The sequence below is a fragment of the Anoplolepis gracilipes genome, chromosome 16 (assembly GCF_047496725.1).
Source record: "Anoplolepis gracilipes chromosome 16, ASM4749672v1, whole genome shotgun sequence".
In the NCBI taxonomy this organism is placed as follows: Eukaryota; Metazoa; Arthropoda; class Insecta; order Hymenoptera; family Formicidae; genus Anoplolepis; species Anoplolepis gracilipes.
Window position 1 is genome coordinate 7942333 of NC_132985.1, and position 13193 is coordinate 7955525.

The 13193-nt window shown below is 51.7% G+C and overlaps 1 protein-coding gene across 1 annotated transcript; it reads right to left on the reverse strand.

Moving 5' to 3' along the window:
* Positions 1–1425: 1425 nt before the first annotated feature.
* Positions 1426–2665, reverse strand: LOC140674778 (uncharacterized). The gene is made up of 3 exons (XM_072908546.1): positions 2445–2665; positions 1651–2162; positions 1426–1559 (listed from the first exon to the last, which is right to left on the reverse strand). The coding sequence occupies exons 1-3, from the start codon at positions 2663–2665 to the stop codon at positions 1426–1428; spliced, it is 867 nt and encodes a 288-aa protein (XP_072764647.1).
* Between the last annotated feature and the right edge of the window lie 10528 nt (positions 2666–13193).

Consider the following 13193-nt stretch of genomic DNA (forward strand, 5'->3'; position numbering starts at 1 on the left):
AAGTTTCATAAATAAGACAATTTTCACACCACATATATATATATTTAATAAAGCGGGCTCATCAAGGTCATTGGAGCTGCCTCCCCTATAGTAAATAATTACCAAAGTAATAGTTAATTAAATAAAATTGAGACAATAATAATTCGACGAATTAAAATTATGTCGAAATATAATAAAAATTCGAAATTATTTTTTATGTCCGATATTATTTTTATATAGACGTAATTTTAATTCATCGAATTATTATGACACGCTGTTTTACTTTTTAATAGCATAGAATATATTTCATTCAATATAAAAGTTTAAAAAAATAAAACGGCGTGTCATAATAATTCGATGAATTAAAATTACGTCTATATAAAAATAATATCGGACATAAAAAATAATTTCGAATTTTTATTATATTATATAATTTTAATTCGTCGAATTATTATTATGTCTCAATTTTATTTAATTAACTATTACTTTGGTCGTGCTAATATGATTCTAGAAATCTCAAAGCGTCAAACCTCAATGCTTCAGCCAACATCAGCTATAGCGCGAAAGAAAGAGAAAACGTATTGTATGTCTGCGCTTTTCTATTAGCCGAAGTTGGTCGAGCGTCACACAAAGAACGAGCCGTGTACGTGTGGCTGCAGCGTCTCTGAAGTGGCACCATTGGCCTGACGGCGGAGTGTGCACCACTCACTCCGCCGTCCTTCACTGAGGAGGTTGGATGAAGGGAGACCCGGGTTTCCTGCCCGAGTCCCTTTCCCTCCCCAGCGGAGGGGAGGAGTCGGAGCCCAGAAGCGCACGCTTACGCGTTAGCTCGTCGTGCCTCGACCCTCTGCCTTTGCCTCGACCTCCCCCTGCCTACACGCGCCGCGAAATGGGTGTTCCGGAAGGGGGAAGACGAGAGGGACACCGGGGTGCGCCCTTCCCCAGCGCGCCCCCCCAATCCCGACCGCCGACCGGTTCCCGCGGCAGAGAGACGAGGGGTCGATATATTCATATCGACCCCGTTCGGACCCTCTCTCCCTACCCACCCCATCCCCAAACCCGTGGGACGCCGATCAACAAAGCGCCCCTACGAGAAAGGAAGGTATGTGGGAGAGGAATACCGGTTTGACGGCTTAGTGCCGTTCTCTGAGGAACGGAGCTCCCCCTCTGGTTTCAACACGGGCCAGTCTCAATTCAGAGAAGGGAAGAACCTAAGGACCCAACAGCCCTCCTTATTTAACGCATTCCTCTGGGAGCGGGAACTCCCAGAGGATATGTGGGGCTCTCCCGACCAATTATTTATGGTCGAGCATATCCACTAAAATCTGTCGGTGGTTCACGCTGCGGTTCTGGACGGGCCCTAGGGTCTCTTTCGCATTTGACCGGGACCCGTCCCCGCCGAATCTTCCGTCCTTCGGCCCCATTTAGGGCGGAAGGAGGGAGGACTCACATTTGCGCGGGCGGCAGTGGATGTCCGTAGACACCCGCTGCCGCACCGATGGCGGCGTTGCGGGACCACCTCGCAACGCTTCCCCTGCTATGGGTCGCGGTGCAATGGGACGCGAGTGTCACCCGCGACCCTGGAGAAGGGACACTTAAGGGGGTTAAAGGATGCGAGCGTTGTACGCCCGCATTCTCACTCCCCCCTCCTTCTCTGAGAGGGAGAGGAACTTGGGTCCGTTTCCCTCTCTCTTTCGGCCGCCTCCTTCCGGGACATGACGTCCCCACAGAAGGTGGCGGCCGCCCTCCATTGGTCCTCCCCGGTCACCATGGCTTTCATCATGGCGGCCAGGGAGACCTCTTCCCCTATGGCGTCCCGGAGGACACGGCGTTGGTCCTCCCACGCCTGGCATTCAGCCAGAGTGTGTTCAGCCGTGTCCTCCGAGGCGCCACAATGGTGGGACGCAGCCGACCGCTTCCTATCTATTCGGTGCAGGTACTTCCCGAAGCAACCATGTCCGGTGAGCACCTGCACCGTCCTAAAATCGAGGGCGCCGTGTCGTCGGTCCACCCAGTCAATGAAGATTGGGCGAATAGCCTCGGCGGCGCGTAGACCTGTCCTAGTATTGGACAGGTCCTCTTCCCACTCTAAGATTTGCGTTGTCGAGCCTGGAGCCTGAGCCTTGCAATCATCCTTGGTGGCAGGGATCCCGATATTTCCGGGTCCGGATCCTCCTGGCGGGCTACGCGTATCCGATGCATCTCAGCATACGCGCCCGCCGTGAGGATTCAGGGTAGGATCCCCGTCATCAGGCACGCCGCCTCAAAAGTGACGGTCCGATACCCCTATATGACGCGGATGGCCAGCCTCCTCTGCATGCCCCGGAGGGCCTGCAGATTCTTATTGCTGGCCATTACCGTATTATGCCACACGGGGGCTCCGTACAATGCCACGGACTGGACCGTCGTCATATAGAGGCGGCGAGCCCCATCACCCGGCCCCCCGAGATTGAGCATGAGCTTGCCCAAACAGGCAGAACGCCCGCACTCGGGGAGCTAGTTTCTCCAAGAGAGGCCCGAAGCTCCACCGACTGTCGAGGATGAGGCCCAGATACTTCAATTGGATCCCAACCTCGACCACGACACCCTCGATTTCTATTTTTGATTTGTCTCGAGGCGGCTCCCTTTTGCCAACAGGGGCGAACCATATCGCCTCTGTCTTTGACAGGGTTACCTCAAGACCCATCCTTCTTATGCGGTCGACCACGTGCCTCGCTCCCACTCCAGCGAGACGGATGGCGCTGCTCCAGTCGTCCTCCCAGGACAGGACCAGTGTATCATCTGCATAACACACAAACTCCTGTCCCGGGAGGAGGGCCCCTCGCAGGACCCAATCATACCCTAGGTTCCACAGGAGTGGTCCTAAGACCGACTCCTGTGGAACTCCTCAATGGACCTCCTTCTCATTGATCTTATGGTACCGTCCCGGGTACATGATCTTTCTGTCCTGGAAATAGTCCCGAGTTACATCCTGAATGTACGCGGAAACCCTATGATAATTTAGGGCCCCGCGCACACCTTTCCAGGGGAGCGTGTTGAATGCATTGGCGATGTCCAAAAATACCGCCACTGCCACCCTCCCCTCGGCCATAGCCTGTTTCGTGAGGGCCTTTACACGCATTATCGCGTCAATCGTTGAAAAGCTCTCACGGAACCCGAACTGACGCTTCGCCAGGTCGGGACCATTCCGGGACAAATGCCTCCTCAGGCGGGCAGCAATGACGCGTTCTAAAAGCTTGCCCGCCTCAGCGAAGAGGCATATGGGACGGTACGCGGAAGAAGATCCTGCTGTGCACGTCTCCACTCCTTAGGGGACCTTCCCTGCCTCAAGCACACGTTGAAGAGGCCCGATATCATTTCTATTGTGACTTCAGCGGTCAAGGCCAGTGCCTTTGCGGGGATCCCATCTGGGCCCGGGGCTGTTTTCTTGCCTTGGATTTTACGGATCTTCTACGCGAGCTCGTCCCTCGTGACCCCCAGGTCCTCTGTCCAGAGGACGCAGCCGACCCTCGGATATCTAAAAATATCGTCTGTCTGGCCCGCGTCCCCCGGGAAGAGGGTGAACCACCCTCTCCAGGACCTGTGGTCCATCCCCTCGGTGATCGGTGGACCGCCCGCACTGAGCTTTTTCCGCACAATCTTGTACGAGCGCCTCCACGGATCACCGTCAACCGATTGGACGAGCTCGTCCCATGCCCCGGCCTTGGTCGCTCTGGTGGCTCGCTGCAAAGACTTTTTAGCGTCATAATACGCTTCCCGCAGCGATGCCGCCGTTTGAGCCCAGTCCCGTCGTCTCATTTGGCGCATGTACCGGCAGCGCTCCCTATTGCATACCGAGCGGAGTTCGGCAAGCTCAGGCGACCACCACAGTACACGCTCCTCTTAGGGACATGGATGCGTCACATATTTCTGTGAGCATCTCCCGGAGTCGAGCCGTCCTCTCGTCAACATCCTCGACGGGACGGGTCATCTCTTCTGTCGCCGATTTAGCGACGGCGGCAACCATCAAAAGGTCACAGTCGAGCCTCTTCAAGCACCATTCTCTCTGTGGGGGTGTAGCCCCCCCCGTCCAGTGGGCCTCCCCGACATGGCATCCATGAACGGGTCGGAGACGCTGAACCTTATATATCTATGATCAGACATCGTCTTTGCTAAATCCATAACGCGCCACCCGGAGTCCCTGCGCGCGACACGAGGACATCCAAACGATACATCTATGATGGATCCTCTGTTGCCGCGAACGCATGTGAGGACCAGGCCCTGGTTTAAGATTACCAGGTCAAGCTCCTCGGCCCACTCCTCAAGGGTCGTGCCCCTTGCATCGGTCACCAATGAGCCCCACGCCCGCGATTTGGCGTTAGGGTTCCCGGCGACCAAAACAGGGCGGGGCAGGAACCGTCTAACGACATGTCCCACCCCGTCCAACACTCCAAGTTGACACGACCTCTATTTGGTGAGGCGTACACCCCCACCACGAGCACCTCTCCCCACGTAGCGGCCACAAAACCCCTCCCCCTCGCCACTGGTGCGAAGGGGAGAGAGCCCGGCCTACCACTGAACATTATGGCAACCGAGCCACACTCGTCCCCCGCCCAAAGCGTTTTGTTCGGGAGAACTGAGTACGGTTTGGTCGCCACTACCAGGTCTATTGACCACTCCGCCGCATGCTGGTATAACAAATCCTGCGCCGCGACAAAGTGGTTCAGGTTGGCCTGGAGAAAGCGATAGACAGTCATTTACGATTGTCCATCGCCTCCTCCAGGCCTCTCTCCTCATTTATGCCCTTCTCTTTCTCCTCCTTCTTTCCTGGAGGGAGAAGAGCTGTTTTACTGCCCTCTATTTCCTTGGGCTTGGACTTCTTCTTTGGCTTGTTGACCTCTTCCTATTTTGGTGACTAGGACTTGGGCTTGGATTACTGTCCCGCCTTTTCCTTCTCATTCCCTTTGACAGTTTCTTCTTGTCTGCTCTCTTTCCCTTTTTTCCTTTAAAAATGAGAGAGAGAGAGCAAACTGTTCCTCCGATCCTGTGCCCCGCTGGGTTTCCTTTGGCCTGACATAGCTGGCAGTTCAGAGCCGCTTTGCATTCTGCTGCTTTGTGTTCCGGAAGACCACACCTGTAACATTTATTGCTACGGTCCTCCAGAGCAATGCATTTGGCCCTGACATGGCTAAAACCCTGCAGTGGCACTGGAGTGGTCTTGGCTCAAGTATCGACATGTCCCAACCCGTCCAACACTCAAGAGACACGTCGTTACTTTTGCCATAGACCACCCCACCTTTACCTTTCCTGTTTTCGCAATCTTTTGGGCTACAACCTTAAGGCACTTAACACAAGCCATTCCTAAGCCCGACGGGGCTTTTTTAATCGCACCCACTCGGATTTCGTCCGCATTGGATCCGCTAATTTCCGCTACTGCGATTGCCACTTTTTTATATTGTGGCCGCATCGTCCAGACCGGTTATACGAAATTCTGACATTTCCACCGACCTGGCCATGCGTACCTCCAACCTGTCTTTCAAGGCTTTTGCCATCTTTTTAGCTAGGAGGTTGGCTTTGGAAACACTGTCCTCCTCTGGTATCTCCAAAATGAGTCCTCCTGTTTTCGCTCTTCTTGGTTGCAGTAGTCGATCCCACATTCTTTGAGGTCTATTTTCTGCATGAGCTCTCCCGCTATGTTGGCAAGGGGGTGCATTCTCCCATTGCTTCCGCTTGCGGTAGGACATTTAAGGTGATCGCTGCCGTTCTATTCCTTTTCCTACCTTTCCCCTTTTTGGGTAAAACTCCTTCCTCCCTCGGCCTGAGCCCACACCTTTTACGGGGGTGGAGGAGGCCCTTGTGGAAGAGGGAGGACCACTCTTCTGGGGGCATCCTTTTTAGGGACATCTTCTATCTTTTCCTTCCTTCTCTCTCCTTTTCCTTTCCTCTCTACAACTTCTGCTCATTTTGATTGAGACTTTTGGGAGGGGTGGGCTTCTGCTGCATCCATATGGGCTGTTGCTGCTACATCCATATGGGCTGTTGCATTTACTTCCTTTATGGCATTCTCTCCTCTTTTCTCTTTTTTCTGTTGTGGTGAGCTTGCAGAATTTATGGGAGAGGAGATCTTTATATTCGCTTCCTTTTTGCTCTTTTTGGATTTGGCTTCTGCCAAATTCTTAGAGCTTGTGGTGAGAGCTCCCAACTTTTTATTTGATGTATGCCTGAATTTGTTTTTTTCTTCAGACACTAATCTGTCCTCGATTACTTCGAAACTAATATCAGTTGTCCTGTTTGCCGGAGGACGTCTCCCGCCCATCTCTGAAGTATTTCCTCCATGCTCGTCGGGTTGGCATTGGTTTGCTTTCCCGCTAGCATGGAGGAGCCTGCTATCCCCTTATCCACTCCGGTAATTGCCATTTCCGTGGTGAGAAGGCCATTTGAAGGTTGTGAGAGTCGCTGCCTAGCCCTCTCACTTCCTCCTTGATCTTCTCGTTTTTGAGAAGGTCCAATTCTCCACGGAGGGCTAGTTTATCTCTTTCTAGGGCTCTTATTTCGTCCGTAGCGGTGAGTTCTCCCAGTTTCTTGGAGGCATCTCTTATATTCTCCGCTGTGTTCTTTAGAAGTTTTACAAACGTCCCTTTTAAATTTTTGAACATTCTCGCGACCCTTAGGCAAGAATCTGCATAGTCTTCTGCCTGTCTAAGGCAGATTATACGTTTTCCTTCTTCTGCCTTTCCGGGGTCTCGGGTCACCTCCTCTTTCCAGCTCTTGGCCATCGCGGTTCTCGTTTCTCTTTGGGACTTTTCTTGTTCCAGAGTTTTTTTTTCGCTGCAAGGAAATTTTCCTTCTCTGTAATAGCCACTAGGTTCTTCCTAGCTTTGGCTAGGCCAACATATTTACCAGTTGTTATTGTTGTTGGCCCGCTTTTTCCCTTCTTCTTTTTGCCCCTAAAGCAGGTGTTTGGAGGAGTCTTATTGCCCAAGATGACCTCTGTCTCGTCCCAAGACTCATCTCCTTGCTTATTTTTGAAAGCCCTGGATCTGCTACGCTTCTTATCCTCCTCACTATCTGAGGATTCGGTCCTCCTTTTCCTTCTCCCGTTCCTATCCCTCTCACCAGGAGAGAGAAGGGGAGAAGTTTTCCTAGTTCAAGATGAACTCAGGCTTTTTTTAAGCAGGGCCTGGTTTAGCTGCCACTGCCACTAGCCGGTCAAGGGACACGACGCAGGTGACCTTGGGAGAGCTTTTGCACCTCCCAACGAGCACCTCGCCTTCTCCGTCCACTACCCCGCTCATGTTATCCATGAGTTGAGCCTTTTGTTGTTCCTGCTCCTCCGACAGCTGCGAAACGAAATCGCAGTTGTCAAAACTAATGTGTATCGTTAGGATTCATTTTTAGTAAATCCCACGCCCCGCTCCGCCACCCAGGGTGTACCCTCACCGGTCGCAGAGTGTCCCGAAACATGAGCGGCAACACTCCACGACCGGGCCCCGAGTTCCCTCGAGGAGGTGGCATACGACACGGGCCGGGGGATGGCCATCCCCAGCATTGGTCCCCAGCCCCCTACTGACCCATTGAGGTTTTTACGCCTCCATGGGCTTTCAGGGATCCTACGTCTCCGACCTCGTAGGTACCACAGCAGGTGGTGCCAACCGGGGAACCCCATGGACGGTTGGAGTGTGACCGAACCGTTCAAATTTATTGGTCCCCTATAGGGTCTATTAAGACGCTCTTCCCGAGCACACCCCGAAGACGGGCTCTCTTACCTGAATTTCAGGCCACGGTCGCCATTTTTTTTTGTTTCGTTGACCGGGAGGTGGAAATACTTTATGTACATCCCTAGGCCGGCCCAGGGATAGTGCGGGACTGCTGTGCAATAGAAGCGATAAGCCGCCGGTAGATAGACCGGACAGGCTAACTGCCCCTGAGCCTACCACGCTAAACCCCCCTTGGGGAGGAGTCAAACTCTCCCCCCCCGCCAGGCAATTGCCTGTCTGTCCACCGATGTACCCGGGTCACGGAGACGCGGTCGCATTACTACCGCAACCCGGGCGGTGTGGCGCAAAGCGCCTCTTCTGTTTCCATCCCGGTTGGATCCATCATCTTACCAATTCCTAATTTAGGCCTCCGGGGAACAGGAGAGGGGGAAGGCAAGTTAATTCCCGCTTCCACCAACTCCCCCCGCCCGGGGCTTCTTGTTCCTGGCGAGGCCCTAGTTTTGGGGCCGGGGATAGCAATAATGGGGACCTGGGGTTGTCGTGTAGGTCCTCGTATTCCGCTCTTCCATGTTCGACCCATATTGACACGGTTGTCACTCGGGTCCTCCTACACTAGGCGGGACACCGGGTCACGTAAGACCCTGTCATGCTCCGCCATTCCTATTAGCGGAAGCAGAACGTGAGAGACCACAAGAGCTCCCTAAGTTCTACTTCACTCCTTAGAATTATCTTACATACTATCCTATAGCTATATTTACGTTTACATTCATGAGTGGTTTATAATACATTTATTGAGTACTATAAATACTATCCCTAAATTATGCTATTTTGTTGATGGGCTCACTATTTGTTTATTTACCGGAGTCGATGTCTGAATCAAGACTCTATTTCTAAGTCAGGCACTCCACGGGAGAAAGACGAGGAAACTATTTTCTCCACCGCCTGCCCCCTGGGGTTCATCTCATGTGAAGACAGGGAGCGACAAGGAACCAAACCCAGTCTCTCCTCCTCTTTCTTGATCGACATGACTGTTCCCGCAAAGATGTAAACAGCTTCCCATTTTTCTTTGGCTGCTAGCATAGCGCCAACCACAGTGGGTAGCGCAAGGTCGCGTCCTATCTTGCCTGCCAGCTCCTCCCGGTAGGTGGTCCATCGGGGGCATGCTTGAAGTACGTGTTCCGTCGTATCCTCAATTGATTGGTTGCATTCAAAACAGTCCCGTTTTTCCAGCTTCCCTATTCTATAGAGGTAGGACGCGAAACAGCCGTGACCAGTCAGGACCTGAGTGAGCCTGAAATTCAGCCTCCCGTGCCTCCTCTTCAACCACGCATCGAAGCAGGATTAAATGACCTCAATGATCCTAGCTCCTGCCACATCATTCCCACCAAGCTAGACGCGCCACTCCTTCCTTGGGTGCTCTTCTTCTGCGGTTTTGATTTCATTGGTTGCCCGTACGGTGACCGCTCCTCTCCTGCGCAGTTTTACGGTTTCATCATATACACGCGTTCTCGCATCTGCCACCAGGTGTAATGGCGGCATTCTCGCGAGTAGGGTTGCCGCGTCCAGGAAAACTGTCCGGTAGCCTGAGATGACTCTGCTCGCCGTGCTTCTCCAAACTCTATTGAGACCAATACGCATCTCTTTCCGTCTAAACGCATCGGACCACACAGGTGCCGCATACATAATGACTGATAAAAGGACTGACGCATACAGCCGCCTCTTGTTTTCGCCAGGTCCACGCAAATTAGGCGTCAGTCTCGCCAGCGCTCGAATCACCTTAGAGGTTTTGTTCTCGACGTATGAAAAATATCTCTTAAAGCTAAGCCTACTATCTAGGATCAATCAGAGGTACTTCATAGAAAATCCTACGTTTATATTGTCACTACCTACCCTCAGCGATAGAGGATGCGACGGTTTTGATCGCTTACCGTAGAAAATCATCATCTCGGTCTTTTCGGTTGCCACAGTTAGCCCTAGATTCTTAATTCTTCTCAATACCTTACCGGCTTGATTTCTGGCCTTTTCAATTGCGAGGCCGGCACTACCCGCCTCCGCAGGCACCAATGTGTCATCCACGAAGCAAATAGTCGCACAACCGTCTTTCCCGGTGGGGTCCAAAATTGAATCAAATGCGATGTTCCACAGGACCGGGTCCAGCACCGATCCCTGTGGCACAGCCAACACTTCCACAATACCCTGCTCGGTCTGAAACTTCACTCGGCGATCCGATAGGTAGCGTCGCACAATCCTTCTAATGTACCAAGGATACCTCTTCCTAAGCAGAGCATTCTTGATCACCACCCACGGTATGGAGTTGAACGCGTTCCTAATGTCCAGGCTGACCGCAACGGCGTTTCCCCGGTCCATCGCACGAACGGCTATACCCTTCACTAGATCAAGGGCATCAACGGTCGACTTGTCTTCTTTAAAGCCGAACTGATGTTTGACAAGGATAGCAAAGTTGTTCTTCATAACCTCCTTGATTCGCTCCATGATGATGCGTTCCAGGCACTTCCCGATGTTATTGAGGAGGCAAATAGGCCTTACCTTTGGTACCGCCCTAGCGTTCTGCTCGGCTTTAGGTATAAGGGCCAAACGGGCTTTTTTCCACGCCTTGAGAAAGACCCCTTCTTTCAAACAGCTGTTGTATATTTACCTAATTGCCTCCAATATTTCATCCGGCAACATACGCAGCACCTTCATGGGTACTCCGTCCGGGCCCGGTACTGTGTTCCCAGCAGGTCTTTTCCTGAACACCTGAGTCATATCTCTCCAAGTGATCTCCGTTATGTCTTAGTTCACTCTCCGTCGTCCTGGTAGTCCTTCATAACGCGTCGCGTCTCTAATACCAACACCAGGATTAGCTGGGAACAGTGATGAAACTAGCTTAGTAGCCTCACTGTGGCCAATCGTTTCCGTGATGGTAGGAGATGACCTCCTGAGTTTTTTGAAGACAATTCGATATGGTAGCCCCCATGGATCCTCCTCTATGGTGTCAATGAGGTCTTGCCACGATTAACTCTTGGCTTTTGCGATCCCGATCCTTAAATTCCTTTTAGCCAGTCTATGTTCCCAATGTAGCTTGCTGGTTAACTGGTCATACCCATCTCCTCGTATCCGTTTATGCAGATGCCGCTTCCATTTTCTTTTAGCCGTAATGGCGACTTTTCTCAATTCAGCGATGCCTTCATTCCACCAATACATCTGCTTCTTATCTGGTGGTTTAGAAGTTCTTGGGACTCCCGCGTTGCACGCATCCCTAAGCGATTTTGTCAGCCATTCTGCGCTTTCCTCAACGCTCATATCTCAGTGGGTGGATAATATTGTAACCGAGCTCCCTGCACGGGAGACAACGAAACCACTCACTACTACAATCCTTAACCTGGTGGCCCTCCGATCCACAACGAAAACAGTTGCCCCTTCTATCCGTCGGTGATTTGCACATTCCCATAGTGTGTTCAAACTTCCGACATCTAAAGCACTGGGGCGCTTTTGCTTCTAGCAATTCTACTCGTACCATCGTCCATCCCACAAGGATCTTTCCTAGGTTGGCCATCCTCACCGCTACCGCCAGAGGGCACTGTACCCAGGCCATGTACATACCATTGCGCATCGGTTTAATTGCACTAACCCGTAGGTCCTGTTGGCAACACCCTCCAGTTTCTCCGATGACCTGCGCAATGTCCTCTGCCTGCACTGAGCCGTTAAAGCCGATCAGCCTGATGTCCCCCTTCGCGGAGGGTCTAGTTATGGTAGCCTCACTACCTAGCACTTCAGCCAGCTTGTTACGCAGCTGCTTTGTGGCCATTATCCGGGCCGGATATCTCAATTATGAGACCTCCGTTAATTGTTCTACGCATGTTTGGTTTTGTAATTCCAAAGTCACTGATAGAGTCCTTTTTGGCTCTTCTAATTGCTTCAGCATATGAGAAGTCACCCGTGTTGCTCTTAATAGCAACCGCTGCTGTCCTGGGCACCCTCCGTCTCACCTTAGGGTTGTTGGGGACCGTTGTGGGCTTCGTAACTGTTGTGGCTTCCTTGTGTTTACCTGTGGGTGTTCTGTTCCTTTTCCTTTTAGGTCTTCGCCATTCCGTCGTCGTTGTTTCACTGTCTGCTGTAGATGCAGCGCTTCCCGTGGTGAGGCAATCTGCACATTGCTTATAACTTTTGGAACGCCTCTAACCCGAGGGGTTCTCTGCGGCAAACCAAAAAGTGCTACTTTTTCCGATATTGCCTTGGGGGTTCCAGGGAGCGGATTCATCGCTACACCTGGTATCAACATATCCATTCCACTTGCCGAGGGTTTAAGCGCTGGGAAGTCTTCCTTCTTCTTTTTTGTGGTTTTTTCAAATTCCGCGAAATTCTCTTTAGAAGAGGTAGATTTATCTACTAGGATCTTATCTGTCGCCTGCAGTCTCGCTTTAGTAGCTTGGAGGCTTTCTACCTTCTGCATGGCCTGCAGGTCGCTCCTGAGACCATCCATCTCTATTTTATAGCTAGCGACCTCGGCCCGTAACTCAATGTTTTCGATTTTGAGCTGTGCCGGATTTCTTTTTTCTTGCTCTCGATCAGCCAGGATTTTAACAGCTTCCGTTACTAGTTCAAACCTATCTCTTATCCATCGCTTGAAGGTGCCTTTCATATTAATGGTACCGTGCCTCATTAAGTCCGCTTCGTGGATCCATCTATTGATATCCGTCTTCAGCTTTGCGGCGGGAAGACTCTTTAATGATTTACGGTTCGTCGGCAACGATTCTAGTTGCGACTCGACCGAGACATCTTTGGGGTCCTTCATCGCCCGTTTTCTCCTGGTCCGCTTCTTGCTGGACGAATTCCTTTCAGCCTCCGTCGAGCCGTTTTTATCCGTGAATTGTGCAGAGCTAAATACGAGTTCGTCCACTCCCGTTAGGTCAACAACATCGCCGTCTGATGTCCTTCTTTAGCTTTTGCTGGCTCTTGATGATCCTTCATCGTCCTCGTCATCCGAGAACAACCGTGTCCTCTTCGCAGTTTTATTGGGTTGCACTTCCATTTCCTCCTCCGATTCAGAGGAATTACCTGCTAGATCTCGACTAGTTGTCGTTGACAGCGCCTGCATCTCGTTTCCCGGTTCTTTTCTAACCGGTGTGAAAAACAGTTCTTTCGTCGTTATCGGCAACTCTACGATTCTCGTAATAGAAGCGGCCCTACTTACTTCCTGCATAGCGGACGATTCCGTTCCTAGCTTTCCGTCCAGAGCGGTCGCAGCACTACCTGCTTCCGCCCCTGCTCCTACTTCTTCCTTATTTAATTTTGTTTATGTTTGAGTTTGAGTATTATCCATTTTTGTCCCACGAGTGGTATCGGAATTAACAGTCGGCCTGGGTAGAGCCGCTTACTCAGGTAAGCCTACCAACACTGGGGGAGAGGTCGGCCGGTACCCCCAGGAGTCGTTCGAGATTGCACCTATTTACCTCGTTGCAACCACGAGCCCCTTGGCACGTCCTCACACCGTAGGCACGAGGTCTAAGCTAACTT

Excerpts from the sequence above, each read along its gene's own strand:
- LOC140674778 (XM_072908546.1), bottom strand. The coding sequence starts at position 2,665 with ATGGGTCTTGAGGTAACCCTGTCAAAGACAGAGGCGATATGGTTCGCC. Across the intron at positions 2,163-2,444 it reads CGGGCGTTCTGCCTGTTTGG|CCCGCCAGGAGGATCCGGAC; the intron begins GCAAGCTCATGC and ends GGATACGCGTAG. Across the intron at positions 1,560-1,650 it reads AGAGAGGGAAACGGACCCAA|GGTCGCGGGTGACACTCGCG; the intron begins GTTCCTCTCCCT and ends TCCCTTCTCCAG.